The sequence below is a fragment of the Ovis canadensis genome, chromosome 2, assembly GCF_042477335.2.
Source record: "Ovis canadensis isolate MfBH-ARS-UI-01 breed Bighorn chromosome 2, ARS-UI_OviCan_v2, whole genome shotgun sequence".
Classification (NCBI taxonomy): domain Eukaryota; kingdom Metazoa; phylum Chordata; class Mammalia; order Artiodactyla; family Bovidae; genus Ovis; species Ovis canadensis.
In genome coordinates this window covers 127,998,113-128,019,730 of record NC_091246.1, presented here as the reverse complement: position 1 = coordinate 128,019,730, position 21,618 = coordinate 127,998,113, and the positions used below count along the sequence as shown (strand labels likewise).

Here is a 21,618-nt window from a genome sequence, read left to right as displayed (position 1 = left end):
CTGTCTAATCTTCGGTCACCCCCTTCTCTCCTTGCCCTCCATCCTTCCCAGCATCAGTCTTTTCCAAAAGAAAAGGAAAACGAGAGCTAATTTGTAGAATGCGATAACGTGTGTACAATGCCTGTTATTTTTTATGGAACCAGTTTCATATCTTTGACCAAATAATTTTCCACTAGTGAGAAATTTGTTCTTTTCCAGCATGTTGGGAAAATTGGGAGGAACACAAAAGAGTGGTGAGTGTGGAAAGGGACTGTCCAGTCAGCCAGATCAGCTGAATCTAGTATGAAGGTAAAGGAAGTGATGTCATAGATCGCATTCACATTATATGATGACATGTCCCAGAGGTACTCCAAATGCAGAGACTACAGCTAACCAAGCCATGGTTTACCACGATTCTGTAGTCAGTAGTACCAGCTAATCTTGAAAAAGCCAAAATCTGTTTGGCCATGTGAATCATACTGCACATACCTCACTTCTCCATACCAATAAACCATGTCTGCTGATCTAGCCCTACGTACGGAATCTCCCACTCTTTTTTTCTACACCTTTCCTCTCCTTTCCAATCTCACTAGCCTGGTATTTTCTCACTGGCTTTCACAAACACCACTACACCAGCCTCCTCTCTGCCAATCTACCCCTCTAAAATCCATCTTCCATACTGATAGCATAGTGATCCTTTGAAACAGACTGGCAGCAAGTCCCTTCCCTGATTAATTTCTTTCACTATTTCATAATCACTTGCAGTGTAAATTTTAGTTTCCTTAAGTAACATTCAAGGTTAATGTTCAGTCACTAAGTCATGTCTGACTCTGTGACCCCATGAACTGCACACACCAGGCTTCACTACCTCTGAGTTTGCTCAAACTCACGTCCTTTGAGTTAGTGATGGCCATTCAGCCATCTCATCTTCTGTTGCCCCCCTCTCCACTTGCCCTCAATTTTCCCCAGCATCACAGTCTTTGCAGAGTTGACTTTGCATCAGGTGGCCAGCGTATTGGAGCTTCAACTTCAGCATCAGTCCTTCCAGTGAATCCATGGTTGATTTCCTTTAGGATTGACTAGTTTGATTTCCTTGCTGTGCAAAGGACTCAAGAGTCTTCACCAGTACCGCAGTTCAAAAGCATCAATTCATCGTGTTCAGCCTTCTTTAAGGTTAATGTAAAGAGTTAATGTGTATAAGGTGCCTGAACAGTGCCTCCACACTATGTACTATACAAGTTTGCTTTTTTTTTTTAATGACCTGATCTCCACTGTCCTGTTTCAATCTAAAACACTGTCACTCTATGACAATCATTGTTTACAATTTTCCAAGCACACTGCACTGTTACCTCTAGGTGTATGTGCACACTCTCGCACACACACACACACACATCTCCACCTTTTGGATGACCTGGTTGCCCCCACCTATGTGTGGAACTCGTAATCTTTAAACTCCACCTCTCCTATTGTTTCATAGCCCCCTTCCATATACCACATTGTTAATTTCTTCCAATTTGATGTAATTTCTGCGTGTTGTATGTAGTGTTTCTTCATCACCTTGGGTTATAATTTGCTTTTATATTCCTCTGCCCTAACAGCTAGTGAGCTCATAGAACGCAGGGATTCTATCTTGCTTATTCAAATCCTGATCAAAATACTGGAACGCACGCGGTAAGCACCTCGTAAGCATTTAGAAAAACATTGAGCAAATGAAAACTGTAGACTATAACTAGACAAAATGTAATTAAGGACATTTTATGATACGGAAAGAAAATTCAACTTGGGAAGAAAAAGTAAGTTTAATCAAAATCTGGAGAACTGTAGTTTAATTTCGAGCTAACCAATGATGGCCGCGGTGCCCCAAAGCCCATATGGTTAAGAGACCTGGCTTTTGGATTCGTTGGTGCAGCCTCGCGTGTTGTAGGAGGGTAATCAATATGTTAATATCACCTGCTCTTCTTTGCGGTCAGGTGAAGGGAATTTTATTCCACTTTCTGCAAAATTTCTGTGTCTCGGTAGGGGCTGGAGGACCTGGTCTGCCAGTCCCCTGAAAGGCTCTCCTTTTCCGTTTACCCTCGGAGGCCACCAGTCGCACCGAGCCCCAGCACCCCGCCGCGTGCGCGCCCTTGGAGCAGCCCAGCCCCGGGTTGACCGCGGAGCCGCGGTCCCTGGCGCCGGGTTCGTCCCGCCTCCCGCATCACGTGCGCGAGGATGCTAGCTTCCCCCTCCTCCTCCCGCGGCGTCCCCTCCGCCTCTGCGGCCTCCTCCTGCTGAGCGTGTGCGAGGCAGACTGCGCGAGGGGGCGCGAGCGGGCGGGCGCAGCCGGAGCCCGCAGCCCTGGCGCCCGCTGCCGCGCGCAGCTCCGCAATATGCCGCCGCGGCCCTCTGGCTCTCGGCCATGGCGAGGCTCAGCCGGCGCGTCCCCTGCACCCTGCTCCTCGGCCTGGCCGCGGTGCTGCTGAAGGCGAGGCTGGTCCCCGCGGCCGCCAGAGCCGAGCTCAGCCGCTCCGACCTCAGCCTCATCCAGCAGCAGCAACGGCAGCGGGAGGAAGCTGAGGAAGAGAGGCCGGAGGTGCCCGGGGCATCCTCTACAGCCGCTGCTCCAGGTAGGTCCCAGGAGCCCGGCCCTGCCTTTCCATCTCCACCGGCGACTGTTTCTGATTTCGCTGGCCGCCTCGCGCAATCCCTAGCCAGATGGTTTTCCATCGCCTGTCTCTACCCACCCCCCATCTCCCCAGCCTGCCTGCCCCAGGACTGAGGCTTTGCTTTGGTTTCGGGAATCTGCCCTTTGGGTGATGAGCTTTTTGGTAAGCGCAGAGCACTGCAGTGGGGTGGGGAGGGGTCGGGAGGGATGGGATTGAGAGACTGCCTCGATTGATCCTTTTCTTCTCCCTTCCTGAATTTTCCCTCTGCCCTGGGGATGATTGTGTGTACACACACACACACACACACACACACGGTTCTCAAATCCTTTTAGCCTGGGAATGAGTTACACACATACACACACACACACGCACACACACACGGTTCTCAAATCCTTTTAGCCTGGGAATGAGTTACACACACACAGACACACACACACACACACACACACACACACACACGGTTCTCACATCCCTTTAGCCTTCTGTTCTGTAACGTTTTCTCTCCTGGAGACTGAAAAATTTTGCGATAGACACCCACACACCCCTTTTCATCATCTGGCTCCGCCTGTATATTTAAATTTGGCTCTAGAGAAAAATCTTGATTTAGTTTATTATTTATTTCTATCTCTTCTTATGCTGGGAATGGTTTTAAGGCAGTTTGCAAGAACGTCTTCTGTTTAATAAAAATGAAACAAACCAAAAATGAAATGGGAGTTTGTGATTGAAGGAAAGGGAAAAGGAGAGAGGGGGTGGTTGAGATCAAGTCTGTAGTGGATGTTGGTATAGCAAAGCCTGCCCCCAGAGAGGGGAATCTCCTTCCTTGTTAGTAGGAGGTAATGAGGCAGATTCTCCGCACTATTCAGTGAGGGTGAGGAAGTCCCTTTCAGTATCTGTAGCTGTAACAGTCCCTCCGTTCCTGCCTGGTTCCCCTCCATTAAGTCTCCACCGGTAAGCAAAAAGCGGGATTGTCCATTTTAATAGCTTCTCCCCACCCCCCACCCCAGTTCCCTTCCCTACTGTAGAAGCTGCCTGCTATTTGGAAAGAAAAAAAGCCATCAGTTTTTTTGGCAAGTGGACTTAGGTTTCTGCAAAACCAAAGTGAATTGTAACATTTAATTTTGCTTTAAAATCCTAACTAGTAACATCATACAAGATGCTGAAAATGAGATTTTTGAAGAGTAGGGTTCAGTATCTTATTTTTTTACTGCTTGTTCATCCTCAAAGAGCAGTACTCTGGCAACACCAGCTGCGATTCCTGACACAGCCAGGATGATTTAATTTATCAGAGTGCTCTGAGCAAAGGATGAAATCACCACAGTGTGGAGGAAAGCATGTATTCCTGACACCCTTTTAAACCAATTAATAACACTTGAGCATGGCTGAGAGTCCTGAAAGGTGTGCAGAGGGTGGTGGTTTTCCTTCCTGGCTTTTTATAACGGGCATTGCTAACCACAGGGCTTCAGTGAGGCAGCTGTTAGACACAATGTTCGCTGAATTTAAGGAAATGAGAGATAGGAGAGTGACTGAGAGCCTGTCTTCATGATTTCATAAATTACGGAACAGAAGTCTGAGAGTAGAGATGAACTATGGTTTACAGTATATTTTTATTTGGATTTATCTTTCAGAAATATTTGTAACATGGGTTTTGACTACTGCCGTTGTGAAATAATATGAGAAACTTCTGTATTCTGCATGCATGTGAAAATATTTGCTTTCTGGTATTTGGGATAGAATATTTTTGAAAAGGATTATTTGGAGGGAAATGCAGTTTAGGAGCATATTTACCTGTTAGACTAATGGAGATAAAGGAACCACTAGCCAACAGATCAGACTAGAGCCTGAAAAGTAATATGACTCTTGCATTTCCCTCAAAAACTCTACCTCTCTAAGGCAGTGCCAACTAGGAGAGCAATTCAGTTGATTGCTGTTTTAGTTAGAGATATTGGGTTGCATCTCTGGAGAAGGGAACGGCAATCCACTCCAGTATTCTTGCCTGGAGAATCTCAGGGACAGAGAAGCCTGGCGGGCTACAGTCCGTGGGGTCACAGGGAGTCGGGCAGAACTGAGCGACTAACACACACATTGGGCTGCCGAATGAAACACAACCTGTACACAAAGAAGGTAAAATATTCCTCTGAGCACATTGTGATCTAGATTGAAATGGTCTTCCTGCTTCAACCTTTGTTCCTCTGCTCTCTGTTCTCCTCACACAGTTAGTAATCTTTTAAAAAATATTAAGTAGGACCATTTCAGCTCACAGTCCCACAGTGGCTTCCCATGGCTCTCAGACTAGATGCCCAGACCCTGAAAATGGCCTTCAAAGGCCTGCATCCTCTATGTCCGCCTCCTTCCTGTGTCCCTTGGCTGTCTCCCTAACTGAGTGCTGGGGCCACACTCTCTCTCTGCTTCTTCCGTTGGCAAGTGGGCTCTGGTGTGGGACCTTTGTGCTTTTCATTTTCTCTGCCTGGAATTCTGGACCTTCACATCATCAGATTTGCTCAGATATCACTCGAACAGAGAAGCTTTTCTGACCGTTATATTAAATAGCAATCTGCATGGTCTTTTCCGAATGATTCTCCTCCACAGCATTTAATATCCTCAGCCCTTCTTGTAAACCTGTCTCCTCTTACTAGACTGTAAGCTCTCTGAGGGCATGAACTTTGCTTTGTTCATTATTACAGAGAATTATTACATATCTTTCTAGCACCTAGAAGGGCATATGTGACTCATAGGCCCACATTAAGTTTTTTGAATGAATAAACTAATGTTGGCATTGGGCATCTCTTTTACTTTGAGTTTATGTTATTTAACATCTTGTGAAATTCTTCACTGAAATTTAGCAGGGGCATATAAAAATAAATGGTAGGTAGAAATATTTATAGGAGGAGGTTATAAAGTACATTTATCTTGGACTTTTAATTTTAGCTAATTTCACTGTTTATCTTGACTGCAGACAACTTCTAGAACAATACTTAAGTCCACTTTTTAGGTTCTGTCAAGATTCTTTACCCCAGGGCACTTATAATTCTCTTATGACCTAGGAGGGTATTATATACCTTTAAATAGCTCTGACTGAGCCTGGCAGATTTTTCTTTGACTCTGTATGGTGCTTCTGATTTTTCAGACATTTGCCCTTCTCAGGCAAAATGTAGAAAACTAATAAGACATGTTTAGTGACGCGTATATGATTGAGCTTCATAAGTCCATACAGAAAAACTGACTGTTGACTTTTACTTCAGATTTTATTATTTTCAAAAGTTTTGTCTCTTTATATAGCTGAGAAATAAGAAAGTGACGTTAAAGAAGTTGAATATGAGATTTATAAAATCAAGGTATAAAAACAAATCTGTTATCTCATTAACTTCTAAAACATCATCCTCAGAGTAGCAAGAAAAAAGACGAAAGTTGAGATCTATTTTCTCTAGTGTCAGAGCAGCAGCTCTGATTTCTCCTCCTCCACCAGTAATTGTTAGAAATAAATATTTGAGGGATGAGGGAAGAATTAATTTGAGGGTTGGTAGTAATTGAAACAATAATATCATATCTAGTCTGGTGGCCTATTAGATGGGAGGCATACTGGAGGTTGGGGTGAGCAGAGCTGGAGAAAATGGTGAGCTCCATTTCAGGTTCTCCACCTGAAGTGCAACCACAGGGAACCTCCATGGATTTTTATAAAAGTCTTCTACATACAATGAAAGCTTGTTGAGGGGTGTGTTGTCACAGTATAAATGTGTCTTTATACTAATATACTGTGTATATCAGTGATTGTGTGTTTCACTGATTCAGTTCATTCACTCAGTCATGTCTGACTCTTTACGACCCCATGGACTGCAGCACACTAGGCCTCCCTGTCCATCACCATCTCCCAGAGCTTGCTCAAACTCATGTCCCTTGAGTCAGTGATGCCATCCAACCGTCTTACCCTCTGTCATCCCCTTCTCTCCTCACCTTCACTCTCTCCCAACATCAGAGTCTTTTCTAATGAGTTGACTCTTTGCATCAGGTGGCCAAAGTATTGGAGCTTCAGCATCAGTCCTTCAATGAATATTCAGGACTGATTTCCTTTAGGATTGACTGATTTGATTTCCTTGCAGTCCAAGGGACTCTCAAGAGTCTCCTCCAATGTCACGGTTCAAAAATATCAATTTGTTGGTGCTCACCTTTCTTTATGGTCCTACTCTCATATCCGTACATGATTACTAGAAAAACCATAGCTTTGACTATGTGGTTCTTTGTTGGCAAAGTAATGTCTCTGCTTTTTAATATGCTGTCTAGGTTGGTCATAGCTTTTCTTCCAAGGAGCAAGTGTCTTTTAATTTCATGGCTGCAGTCAGCATCTGCAGTGGTTTTGGAGCCCAAGAAAATAAAGTCTGTCACCGTTTCCATTGTTTCCCCATATATTTGCCATCATATGATTGGACTGGAGTCCATGATCTTCGTTTTTTCAATGTTGAGTTTTAAGCTAACTTTTTCACTCTTCTCTTTAACTTCCATCGAGAGGCTCTTTAGTTCCTCTTCATTTTCTGCCATAAGGGTGGTGTCATCTGCATATCGGAGGTTATTGATATTTCTCCTCACAATCTTGGTTCCAGCTTGTGCTTCCTCCAGCCCAGCATTTCTCATGATGTACTCTGCATATAAGTTAAATAAGCAGGGTGACAATATATAGTCTTGATGTACTCCTTTCCCGATTTGGAACCAGTCTAGTTTCATGTCCAGTTCTAACTATTGCTTCTTGACGTGCATACAGATTTCTCAGGAGGCAGGTCAGGTGGTCTGGTATTCGCATCTCTTGAAGAATTTTCCAAAGTTTGTTGTGATCCACACTGTCAAAGGCTTTGGCACAGTCAGTGAAGCAGATGTTTTTCTGGAACTCTCTTGCTTTTTCCATGATCCACCAGATGTTGGCAATTTGCTCTTTGGTTCCTCTGCCTTTTCTAAATCCAGCTTGAACATCTGAAATTCTCAATTCATGCACTGTTGAAGACTTGCTTGGAGAATTTTGAGCATTGCTTTGCTAGTGTGTGAGATGAGTGCAGTTGTGCAGTAGTTTGAACATTCTTTGGCATTGCCTCTCTGAGATTGGGATGAAAACTGACCTTTTCCAGTCCTGTGGCCACCGCTGAGATTTCCAAATTTGCTGGCCTTTTGAGCATAGCACTTTGACAGCATCATCTTTTAGGACTTGAAATAGCTCAGCTGGAATTCCATCACCTCCATTAACTTTGTTCATAATGATGCTTCGTAAGGCCCACTTCACTTTGCACTCCAGGATATCTGGCTGTAGGTTAGTGATCACACCATCATGGTTCTCTATGTCATTAAGATCTTTATTGTATATAGTTCGTCTGTGTATTCTTGCCACCTCTTCTTAGTATCTTCTGCTTCTCTTAAGGCCATACCATTTCACTGATAAGTAGTTTTAAACCTTTTAGCTTGGAAAATGTCAATTGCATAGAAAGTAAACAGGATAGTATTCATAAAGTCATACCCATCACCCAGCTTTAACAGTGATCAAATTCTGCTGTCCCTGTTTCCTTCACAGTTCCTTTCATTTCTACTATGTGGGATTTAGGGGAAGTGGAGCGGTAAAATGTATTTATATTAAAATGGACATATCTAAACTACACTTTTTAAACAATAAGCTAGTTTATTAGGTGGGGAAAGTGGTGCTTGATTTAGAGTAGCAACATTTTATATATATATTTTATATATATATATATATAAAACGCTGGACTGGAAGAAACACAAGCTGGAATCAAGATTGCCGGGAGAAACATCAATAACATCAGCTATGCAGATGACACCACCCTTACGGCAGAAAAGTGAAGAGGAGCTAAAAAGCCTCTTGATGAAAGTGAAAGAGGAGAGTGAAAAAGTTGGCTTAAAGCTCAACATTCAGAAAATGAAGATCATGGCATCTGGTCCCATCACTTCATGGGAAATAGATGGGGAAACAGTGGAAACAGTGTCAGACTTTATTTTGGGGGGCTCCAAAATCACTGCAGATGGTGACTGCAGCCATGAAATGAAAAGACGCTTACTCCTTGGAAGAAAAGTTATGACCAACCTAGATAGCATATTCAAAAGCAGAGACATTACTTTGCCGACTAAGGTCCGTCTAGTCAAGGCTATGGTTTTTGCAGTGGTCATGTATGGATGTGAGAGTTGAACTGTGAAGAAGGCTGAGCGCCGAAGAATTGATGCTTTTGAACTGTGGTGTTGGAGAAGACTCTTGAGAGTCCCTTGGACTGCAAGGAGATCCAACCAGTCCATTCTGAAGGAGATCAGCCTTGGGATTTCTTTGGAAGGAATGATGCTAAAGCTGAAACTCCAGTACTTTGGTCACCTCATGCGAAGAGTTGACTCATTGGAAAAGACTCTGATGCTGGGAGGGATTGGGGGCAGGAGGAGAAGGGGATGACCAAGGATGAGATGGCTGGATGGCATCACGGACTCGATGGATGTGAGTCTGAGTGAACGCCGGGAGATGGTGATGGACAGGGAGGCCTGGCGTGCTTCGATTCATGGGTTCGCAAAGAGTTGGACACGACTGAGCGACTGAACTGAAACTGACATTAAAATTTTATTATCACTCTAGTTTTGTCTTGCAAAAAATTCAAAAGTCATTTTCAAGTTAGCTTATGATTATATATTTTGTAAATATTAGTTTAAAAATATCAAAAGTCATAAAATGACTTATAAAATGACATGAAAAAAAAAAAGAACTATAGGAGCTACTTAATGGACCTCCATACTTCAGATTCAGGTAGTTGCATAAACTGTAGTCTCTTGACAAATGGATACATCCCTGTATCACCCCTATTAAGACAGAAAATATTTATATCGCCTTAGAAAGTTCCCTCATGCCCCCTTCTCAGGCAGTCTTTGACCGTGACGCGTTGACAACTGTTTCGATTGTTTTTGTCATTTTGTGTTTTCTAGACCATGAAATAGAAGCATATATCGTGTACTTCTTTGTCTAGCTTCTTTAGCTAAGTCTAATTTCCAATGGTTTCATCGATGTTGTTGCTTGTTCAGTAGTTTATTCCTTTATACTGCTGAGTAGTATTCCATGGTATGAATTATTGCAGTTTGATTTATCACTTCTATTGAAGGAGGTTTGGGTTATTTCAGTTTTAGCCATTATAAATGAAGCTGCTACATTCTTGTACTTTTGAAGTTAAAACCTTTTTAATATTCTGTATAGCTGGGGCCTATTTAACTTAATAAAATTTGAAAATAGTGAAATTCAGTATAGAATATTACTGTATACTTTTTATTACGTTCAAAAAACTTGATTAAACTTCTTGATTTAAGCAAACCTGTTTGAAATCTCCCATCCATGAAGGCATTTGCTTAGTGTTTTTTTCTGTTCAAGGAATTTGAAAATCAGTAGAAGTAGGACTAGACATTGACTGTTTTAGCTAAGGTACTCATGCTTTGAAGGCCATAATCCCAGATGGAGTAATTATGATTTCTTTCCAGGATTTTAATCACCAAAGGGAGCTGTTTCTTGGTGTTGATTACAGGTTGAAAAACTCATGCCATTGTGTTGAATTTCAGTCCAGTTTGTTTCAGTGGTGGTTTTCCATTGTTCTTACTGTGCCTGAGCAGAAACTATGAAATATTTTTTGGAAACAAAACTCTTCCACCTAAGTATATAAATGTTGAACTTGAGTCTCGTGCCTCGGTCTGTTTGACTAGGTTAGTGGCAGTATTGTCATTCATTGACTTGGTTTAATGTAATGTGTCCTAATTTTTTTTTCCTAGCCAAGTTGCCTTGGCTAGGAAATCGATACAAGATTTTCCATCTGCTGCTGGTAAAAAAAAAAAAAAGTATGCTTTGGAGTAGTTACCTGGAAAATTTTAAAACTATGAAAGCTGTGCGCATTTTAGTGAAATATATAATAATCTTAAGAAAACAGCTTCTGTTTGCTTTGAAGATTCTGTTTGGAGATGTCTCTGTAATTGCCCTTTTGTGTAAGCACAATATGTCCAAGACATACCAGATTCTCTGCCTCTTACTTTTTTGTGGCTGGGTTATAAGGACTAGGCAGCATTCTCAACTACTTGTTGATGATGTCTGTGAGTGTAAAGGCCAGTTCCTTTGGACCTGAAATGAGAAGTGATTTTGGGGTGCCGTTTCATGTACAGTAGAGGGTGTCAGTGAAGTGAAGCAAAAGTGGCTCAGTCCTGTCCTGATTCTTTGTGCCAGGCTCCGCTGTCCATGGAATTCTCTAGGCAAGAATACTGGAGAGGGTAGCCGTTCCCTTCTCCAGGGCATCTTCCCGACCCAGGGATTGAACCCAGGTCTCCCTCACTGCAGGCAGATTCTTTACCAGCTGAGCCACCAAGGAAGCCCAGAGGGTGTCAAAGAAATAGCAATGCTTGTTTCAGATCTGCCTCAATAACCTCGTGCATCGCGACTGTAGAGTGTCTCAGCAGTGCCTTGGGCTTCTCTGAAGCCTTGAGTTGATAATACCTGTTAATCTCTCCATGTTAAGCTTCTCTGTCTTGCTTGGAAACTAAGATTTTAAATTAATTTTATTTATATGTGACCGAGATTTCAATTGCTATTTACTGTGCTTTTTTTTTTTTTTTCTCAACTAGGTTTCTATATCATAACGCTTGAGGGGCTAATTTAAAATTAAACATTTGCCAGTTATCATCAGTTATTGTACCTAGTTTACTTTTGTTTCTGTTCAGTAGAGAAATAGCATTTATAAATTATAACTTTTAATTCACTCGTTAGCTGTGCTGAAATTTAGAACACTCATATAGCTAAGCCAATGGCAGTTCTTATTTGTGGACTAGCTGGGCTTTCATTGACCACTTGACTAGTTGGAAGCTGGTTGAAATATCCAGCCTCAACCCAAGGCTTGTACCGTGAGGCCTTTGGGTTACCTCGGTGGTAAGTGACCCAGGGATGTTGTAGAATTTCATATCCAATGTCTTAATGCCAGTGTCCCTGGTTTTATTCATACCTACCTATTCCAATTCTTTTTTGTAACAGAAATATGATACAACAGAAACAGAATGGGAGATGGATGATTTGTTTTTTCTGATGGGTTAACTGTAACCAGGAATTCAAGCTACAGGGGTCCTGGATTTGGTGACCCATTCCACCCTTGCCTGTCTCCCCACCCTGCCCCCCACCAGCAGTATTTTTAGAAATGATAGAAATTAATCTGCCTGCAGTGTGGGAGACCCAGGTTTATCCATGGATCAGGAAGATCCCCTGGAGAAGGGAATGGCTACCCATTCCAGTATTCTTTCCTGAAAGATTCCATGGCGGGCTACAATCCATGGGGTCGCAGAGAGTCAGACATGACTGAGTGACTAACCCTAGGTTAAAGCTGTCAAAATATGGCTGTATATAGTTAAACCTTAAGTCTTGAAATTGTTGGCTCTTAAAACTGGGATGAGGTAGAAATGGCCTTCTCTTAAGTGCTTTGCTTTAGCTGTGTTTGAAAAGTATATGACATAAGCTGGAACACTTTAAAAGAAAAATCTGGTAATCTGTAAATCTTTTTTTAAAAAAGACAGTTATTTTTTAATTGAAATATCATTGATTTACAATATTATATGTTTCAGGTGTACAACTATAGTGATTCACAATTCTTAAAGGTTAATACTCCATTTATAGTTATTATATTCTCTGTGCTGTATAATACATCCTTCTAGCTTATTTATCTAATACACAGTAGTTTTTGCTCTTAAATCCCTACCCCTGTCTTCCCTCTGCCCCCATAACCATTAGTTTCTTCTCTGTATCTGAAATAGTTTGTTTTTATTTATTCTTAAATTTTTATTGACGTATAGCTGCTTTATAATATTATTAGTTTTTGGTGTACAGCAAAGTGATTCAGTTTTATATATACATATATCTGTACACACACATGGGGCTCAGACAGTAAAGAATCTGCAATGTGGGGGACCCAGGTTCGATTCCTAGGTCAGGAAGATCCCCCAGAAAAGGGCGTGGCTACTCACGCCAGTATTCTTGCCTGGAGAATTCCATGGATAGAGAGGAGTCTGGCTGACTACAGTCCATGGGGTTGCAAATAGTTAGACACGACTGAGCACCTAACTTTTTCACATACATACAGATATCCATATCCATATATATATATATATATATATATATATATATATATTTTACGTGTGTGTGTGCTAAGTCACTCCAGTCGTGTCTGACTCTTTGCGACCCTGTGGACTGTAGTCTGCCACTCTCCTCTGTCCATGGGATTCTCCAGGCAAGAATACTAGAGTAGGTTGCCATTTCCTCCTCCAGGGGATCTTCCTGACCCAGGGATCAAACCGCATGACCTGCGGCTTCTTCATTGCAGGTGGATTCTATACCATCTGAGCCACCAGGGAAGGCTGTATATACACACACATATATTATATGTTCTTTTTTCAGGTTTTTTTCCATTATAGATCATTAGCAAGATATTGAATATGGTTCTTGTGCTATGCAGTAGGTCCTTATGTTTATCTGTTTTATATATAATAGTGTGTATATGTTACTTCCAAATTCCTATTTTATCCCTTCTCACCGTCTTTCCCTTTTTTAACTATAAGTTTTTTTTTCTCTATCTGTTTCTGTTTTATAAATAGGCTCATTTGCATTATTCTTTTCAGATTCCACATATAAGTGATCCCATGATATTTTTCTTTCTCTGATTTACTTCACTTCATATGGTAATCTCCAGGTCCCACATCCACATCTTAAAAGAAATTGTGGTACCACCTAGCAGATACAAAGCCTGATAAAACTGTTACCTAAGAATAATTTGATTTTCTTTACAGCATATATGACTAAGATAGGTGAGCTCTTTCCCTACCAATGAATTCAGTTTTGTGAATTAAGAGTTAAAAAAATGTATTTTTAAATTGCGTCTATGCCATGGTATTTCAAATAGGAAAAAAGTTGTGTGAATCAGTACAGCTTGGTGAATCTTCTTCTCCCCTGGTCTGTGTAGAGGGACTCACTGTACCTTGTACTTATATGGCAGAGGTTCTAGGGAACCAGTGCAGCGTATAATGAGCACCCTGCAATTAATTACACAGTCAGCAGTTACCAGTGTTGAGATCAGCTGTAAGATTTTCAAAGGAATCCTTGACCCCCAAAAGGTTAAGAAAACCTGCCTTGGTTAATTACGCCTTTGCAAGTGGACTCAATAAGAACAAAGGTAACATTCAGACTCAGCTAACATTTTTCTGTTTCTTTTTGAATATGTAAAGTTCGTGTTATTGTGTGTCTGTAATGGGTAAAACTAGCGTTTCAGTGACATAACCGATCCTGCCAGAAGGCCTTAACCCTTAAAGGAACTGACTGCTTGGGATGCATGTACCTTGGCTGATTCTTTCAACCTTTGGCTTTTCCTTTCTGTTTATAGAATGGCTACCAAAATGCAGCAGTTATCTTTTTAAAAAAATTTTAATTTATTTTTGTTTACACTGAGTCTTCACCCCTCTGCTCAGGCTTTGTCTCACTGCAGCGAGTGGGAGCTCCTCGCTAGTTGTGGCGCACAGACTTATCAAACAGCGGCTTCCCTTGTTGCACAGCACAGTTTCTAGGCAGGGGGGCTTCAGAAGTCATGGTGCATGGGCTCAGTTGCTCCGCAGCATGTGGAGTCTTCCTGGACCAGGGATCGAACCCATGTCCGTTACACTGGCAGGCGGATGTACCGATACAGGGGCAGTATCCACTGTACCACCAGGGAAGTCCCAGGTTTATCTTTTGATAAACCACGTGACTTTGAACTGTTTTGCATCCAGGTTTCATTATATAATAACCTGGTGGGATATCTTATACCTGAAAAAAAGCCCTCTGTTCAGAATTTTTTGGCAGTCAACCCAGAAACTCTGCATTTTGGCTCTTGGCTCTTGCACTGAAGGATAGAGTCACAAAGGTTAAGTTAATAGTCTTAACAAGGGCTCTGATGACTTTGTGATTCATCCAATCCCTCAGGCCTGATTAAAACTTCAATCAGTTTTAGCAGATGAGGGCCTGCCCTGGTTGTTATTAGTTTACAGAGAAGGCGTTTATAAAAACATAAACTCTTTCCTACCTGCTGAAATAAGTATTAATCTTTGGTTTTAAAACAGTTTCTGGGTCAAAATAGTAATTTCAGCCTAGTGTGGTTTACGTTTGTGGTTTGAACTTGCTCTTTTTATCACCAGTGCTGTACTAGGCTTTCAGAATTAATATCATCTCTAAACTTATTGAGACTCATGTTTTCCTTACTGTTTTTGATTTACACCTCTCCTAGTTTCAGTAATAACTGACTGCATTGGAAAAGCTAGATGCTACAAAGAGTGATTCCTTGTTTTGAGAAGTGGCTTAATATTGCAATTTTTTTTTTCTTTCATTTGAAAGTCCAAATGGAAAAATTTATGTTACAACACATTCTGCTGTTCCAAAGATAAATAATAGCATGTGTTGAGACTTGGAAAGCTGAAGCTTCAGAAAACAGTATGAGTGCACAGGCAGGGAGGTAAAAACAATGTAAGCTCCCCTGACAAATCTGGGATTTTCTGTGGCCATTGTGTATCCTGTATGTAAGGATTGGCTCACAGACTAGAGCGCTAAGCAGGGTCTACGTGTGGGACCCTTTATGGATCCAGCAGCTTAGAGATCTGACAAAGAAAGAGGAAAATATGGTGACCCGAATTTACCCCCCTTTCTTTGTATCAGTATTCTTTGCAGTGAAGTCTGAAGTTTGTAACTTTTGAATAATTTGCTATGTAGTAGTTACATGATATTATGCTGCTGCTGCTAAGTCGCTTCAGTCGTGTCCGACTCTGTGCGACCCCATAGATGGCAGCCCACCAGGCTCCCCCGTCCCTGGGATTCTCCAGGCAAGAAGACTGGAATGGGTTGCCATTTCCTTCTCCAGTGCATGAAAGTGAGAAGTGAAGTCACTCAGTCGTGTCCGACTTCTCCTGCACCCCACTCCAGCACTCTTGCCTGGAAAATCCCATGGACGGAGGATCCTGGTGGGCTGCAGTCCATGGGGTCGTTGAGGGTCAGACACGACTGAGCGACTTCACTTTCACTTTTCTCTTTCATGCATTGGAGAAGGAAATAGCAACCCACCCCAGTGTTCTTGCCTGGAGAATCCCTGGACGGCAGAGCCTGGTGGGCTGCCGTCTATGGGGTCGCACAGAGTCGGACACGACTGAAGTGACTTAGCCATAAAATATTTGATACTATAACATGTAGATAATTAAAATGTCTTTATGTTCTAAAACGTAAAAGTAGAAAAAGATTTTTTTCATTTAACATTCTCTCTTCTCACTCTGCCTTCTCACAAGGTGCTTTAAATACCATCTATAGGCTAAGACTCCCCAGAGTGTACTTCTGAATATATCCACCAATTATTTTGACATCTTTATCTGGATAGATTTCAAGATTTTCTGTTAAACCATGCCTAAGTCTGGATTCTTCATTTCTTACCACACCATCCAGAATTTTAAAAAAATCCTCTCCTGGCTTTTTTTTTTTTTTAACTGCAGTCCTCATGCTATACAGTACCTTCCAGAACTTAATGTTGTTAACTAGCAGTTTTCACCTTTCAACTACCTTCATCAGTCGTCCTTGTTGTTAACTAAAAACTTCACTGTTACTAAAGTGCCCCTGTGACCAATAAGGAGAACTGAGGATGCTGTCCTTGGCACTTCCTTCTTCTCCTGGCCCATCACCAACCCATCAAGGCTGTTTCCTAAGTATTTCTCATCTGTTAACTTCTCTCATCTTCACTGCCCCTCCGCCAGCCCAGGTTACTCATAATGCTCTAGTTGGGTTTGCATATTGACTGTCCTCCCTCTGTCCATTCTTGGTGCTGTGAAATCTATGCCCCAGAGCAACGATGGAGACCATAGCGGTTATTTTAAGTACAGACCTGATTGGGCTTCCAAGACATTGAGAACCAATGATCTGTGCGTACGAGTCTGCGTGCTTTCCTACCCAGTCTCAGCTCCAGCTTCTCTCCCGCTTCATCACTACACTCCTGCTCTCTGTGCCTTGAGTGTGACAGGTTTTGTTCCTCGGCACCTTTGCAGGTTGTTTCCCTGCTTGCAGTACTTCCCTGCTTCAGCGTGCACACACATTCTCCCCCCGCCCCTCCCTCCCCTGACTAATTTCATCCAAACTTCCAGTATTAGCTTAAGTGCTACTTCGTTGGATTTTCTTTGGCTTTCCAGTCTGAACTAGGTTCCTCTGCTATTCTGTCCTCTCATAAGCATTTTGTAATTGCTCAGGGTCTGTAGTTGAGCTGTAACTAGGCACCTTAATTCCTAGCTAGGCATCTTGTTCCATAATTCCATATTTGTCTTCACCTCTATATTGGAAGCCAGGTGAGGCCAGCTGTAATAATTGTTTTGGTTGGGGCCATATCTTGTATAAATAGTCATTGAGTGAAAAAAATAATAACTCCATGTGGATAAATATGTGCAGTTGAGTATCTTCTTTCATTCCCTAGCTTGAGTGGGCTTCTCTAGAGAGTGTATATATATATATATATATATATATATATATATATATATATATGAAAAGAACATTATATAGGGAAAAGGCTGTAGTCTTGCAGAATGAAGTGGCCAAAGTATGCAGGTTTTGGATCAAGAGCAATGTTGGCTTTGAAAAAAAATATTGAAAGAGGAACTGATACTTATTTGGATTTAAGTCTGCATATGTTAGTTTATATATGGTGCTACAGATCACATAGGAGAAGGCAATGGCACCCCACTCCAGTACTCTTGCCTGGAAAATCCCATGGATGGAGGAGCCTGGTAAGCTGCAGTCCATGGGGTTGCTGAGAGTTGGACACGACTGAGTGACTTCACTTTCACTTTTCACTTTCATGCATTGGAGAAGGAAATGGCAACCCACTCCAGTGTTCTTGCCTGGAAAATCCCAGGGACGGCGGAGCCTGGTGGGCTGCCATCTATGGGGTCGCACAGAGTCGGACACGACTGAAGCGACTTAGCAGCAGTAGCGCAGATAACATACAAGATTCCTACAGTAACTGATTTCATTCATTTTTTTTTCTCCTTTCTTAAACAAAACTCTCATTGCAGAGAACACTTGGTGGGGACATAGAAAGACCACAAACGCTAAGAGTATGATCAATGCTGTATTAGAGGGATATATAGGAGACTGTGGGAACGCAGGTTTGGGGGAAATGATTTGGCCTGTTTCCTGGAAGAAAGAACACTTAAAGTGAATCCAAAGTGATAAAAGCAGAAAGAAATATTTTTTAAGTCATTTTATTGATTTATTTTCAGCTATCCTGGCTCTTTGTTGCTACACGGGCTTTTCTCTAGTTGCGGCGAGCACAGGCTCCTCTCGAGTTGCAGTGCAAAGGCTTCTCAATGCTGTAGCTTCTCTTGCTGCAGAGCACAGGCTCTAGGGCACGCAGGCTTCAGTGTCTGCAGCACGCGGGCTCAGGAGTTGTGGTTCCTCGGCTCTGGAGCACAGACTCAATAGTTGCGGTGCACGGGCTTAGTTGTTCCACATATATGGGATCCTCCCGTGTCAGGGATCAATACTCATGCCTCCTGCATTGGCAGGCAGGTTCTTTACCACTGAGCCACTAGGGAAACCCAGAAATAATTTATTTTTGATTTATGTCTATTTTTTCATTTCTTTGTGATTAACAGTATGATAGTTCTGTTTCCTTTAATATCTAATATTCTCTAGAATTCTTTTTATTTCCTTTAATTCCTCTTTATTTCGTATTCCCAGTGGGCTCACCATTGCATACTGTTACGACGAACAAGACCATAGTTCTTCCACTGCGCACACATTTCTTGAAGACCAGACTGATGTGCACACTTCTTTCTAAATAAAGGCATTGAATTCAGGATTCACACGTAAGCCCCATTTCTATCAGTTTAGGTCTGCTGTAACCTAGCAGAGACTTCGTCTTGCCTCTGCACTGATATATAGCCGAAACGCTTTCCCCTGCAGTTAGCAGTGAGCTATCGCCACCTTTCTCCACATGAGCACAACACCGAGAGCTGTGTCTTGACGTCTCTTGTAACTTCCCTCTCCCATCTGGGCCCAAACTGTTGGCTGTCTCCCCAGTGTGTCTCGGAAACAGCCTGGCTTCTCTTCTTTTCTCTTCCCAAATTTCATTTCCACCCCCCACCACAAGGCAGTGAAAGTGAAGTCGCTCAGTCGTGTCCGACTCTTTGCGACCCCGTGGACTGTGGCTCTCCAGGCTCCTCCGTCCATGGGATTCTCCAGGCAAGAATACTGGAGTGGGTTGCCATTTCCTTCTCCAGGGGATCTTCCCGACCCAGGGATCGAACCCAGGTCTCCCGCATTGCAGGCAGACGCTTTAACCTCTGAGCCACCAGGGAAGCAGTTTTGAGTGATTCAAAATTTGTTAACGATTGTGGTTGTACCATCTGAACTGTACTTGCAGTTGCCTGGTTTTCTCCTAATGAGAACGTTTAAGAAAACCTAGTAGATAGGAGTTTTATGTATTCATAAACTTTTTCTCCATTAAGATACTCTAGAGGTGTCTTCATAGTAAGAGGCCATTTAACTGACATTATCTAAGGATGAGAAAAGTTCTCACACTTGTGTGTAAGTCACTTCACTTGTGTCCAACTCTTTGCAACCCTATGGACTGTAGCCCACTCATGGGGTTCCTCTGTCCCTAGGATTCTCCAGACAAGATTACTGGAGTGGGTTGCCATGCCTTCCTCCAGGGGGTCTTCCCCACCCAGCGATTGAACCCACATCTCTTCCATCTCCTGCGTTAGCTGGCAGGTTCCTAGCAAGCCCTCTCACATTTACGTGAAGCTGTATGCTTTGATGTGTCTTTGTGGATCAAGTTCAGGTTTGCTCTTACGCTTTAAAGCACCCTATCATGCAGTTTTTGCATTTTTAAAAACCCCTTAAATTTTGTACGTCTTCCCGGCTAGGGGAGCTGAGACGCTGAGACAGGTGGCTTGCCGGGGAGAGCATATGGGCTGACGCACGCTGTTCCCCCTCGGGCTCCAGCCCAGTGTGTCTGCTGCTCTTGCTCTGAGGGTGATGGTGTGCTGTGCTGTCTTTTGGGCTTTCAGAGACTGAGGAGGAGATGATATCACATACACCACCATTCAGCATGGTGCTTACATGATTCACGTGGGAGAGGCAATATATTAATTGTGCTTATATGATTCTCATGGAAGAGGCAATATATTAACCTGTTTAATGAAAGACATTGTCTTAGCCCAGCTGATCTGCTCCCTGCTTTAGATCTGTTTCTCTCCCCTCTCTATTTATTTGACCTTGGGAATCAGGATTCATCGATTCTGTCCTCTCCCCCACACTCACCTAGCACTCACTGGTTTCTGTTAAGTATTCATCACAGTGTCCTTCTGGTTCATTCCTTCTGTTTCATTCTCTCGGCCACTCGCTCATCTAGCCCATCCCCCTCTCCATCTGCTTGGACGCTGACAGTAATCTCCTAGGTCTCCCTATTTTTTTCTTGCTTCTCACTCAAACCATAGCCTTACTCCATGCGTCTTCCTGAAACACCATTTTCATTTTTAAGCTTTCATTGTGTTTTCGTTTAAAATGTGAAGCTGTCTGTCAAGCTTCTACTTCTCTTCAAATTTTTATAATGAATACTTTAAGGTACTGTATACCAAAAAATTGAATTATTGTAACAGGTATCCATATATCCTCCAAGATGCAACAGTTACTATAAATTTTGGTATTTTTATTTTGTCTCTTTTATTATCTACACACACGCACACACACACACACACACACACACGGTATAGCAGAACCAGTTGAAACTTTGATTTACACACACACACACGCACACACACATGGTATAGCAGAACCAGTTGAAACTTAGATTTATATATCCTGACTTCTCATGTCTAAAACCTTCAGCATGCCTCTTTTAAGATCTGGGGAAACCTTCAGTGGGTAGGTAATACATTTTTTTGAAATGATAATTTTTTGAAGTGGTAAAACAATTATTAAAGACTTATAATTGAACTGTATAAAAATGATTGAAGGAAAGGTATAGAGCTTCAGGTAAAGGATGAATGAATAAATGAATCTTGCAGATTGTGCAATATAGGGTTCACTTTGATTGGTTTGTTAATATTTGTACAAATAACATGTTACAAATCCACTTTCAGTTCAGTTCAGTCGCTCAGTCGTGTCCGACTCTTTGCGACCCCATGAACCACAGTGCAGCAGGCCTCCCTGTCCATCACCAACTCCTGGAGAAAAGATCCACTAGGTTGTGATAAGACCAAGTTTTGTATTGTTGTTCTTACTAAGTCATGTCCGACTCTCTGCTATACCGTGGACTGCATAAAGGTAGCATTTTAGCTTCATGATGCTCCAAGATGGGAGGTTCTGCCAGGCTTTCAATTTATTTTGTCTTTTGGTCATTTCCTCCCAGTCTAAGATCAATTCCCATTAATCAGCTTTTCAAGTGTATCTTTGATGGTGGACATATATAGAACCATGTCTGTCTGGTACCTCTCTTCTCCTTTCTTCTGCTTACGCTCCCCTCATCCATCCGCATTTGATGGTCAAAATGGTAAGATGTAAAACCTGAGAGTTGTCATCAGTCATGTTCCCCACCGTGTGGAGAAAGCGAGTCAGCCTGTGGCTGAAAAGGATGAAGCCGATACACAGAGATGGAGCTCCTGGTTACAGTCATTCTTCAGATTAACTGGATAATTGCCATCCCTGTGGTTTGCTTGTAATTTTTCTTGCATCCATCAATTGATAAGTTTCCCTTTTGCCTCAGGAAATTCTGGTTGATTTCTGTAACTTTAATCCAAAACGTTATAACTAGATTAATATGTTATTTCCAGGCGTAAGTCCTAACTCCAAGCAGATTTTAAACTCAGTGATTCTTCCCTCCTTCCCTATTGTATGTGCTCAGTCATGCCTGACTCTTCGTGACCCTATAGACTGTAGCCCACCAAGCTGCTCTGTCCATGGATTTCCCAG

The 21,618-nt window shown here is 42.3% G+C and overlaps 1 protein-coding gene across 1 annotated transcript in view; it reads left to right on the top strand.

Annotated features, from left to right (window-relative positions):
• Positions 1-2,186: 2,186 nt before the first annotated feature.
• FAM171B (family with sequence similarity 171 member B) overlaps positions 2,187-21,618 on the top strand; it is an 81,587-nt gene continuing 62,155 nt past the window's right edge. Inside the window, exon 1 of the mRNA XM_069577035.1 lies at positions 2,187-2,585. Coding sequence (XP_069433136.1) covers positions 2,378-2,585 — 208 coding nt within the window. The 5' untranslated portion in view covers positions 2,187-2,377. The remainder of the gene's footprint in view (positions 2,586-21,618) is intronic.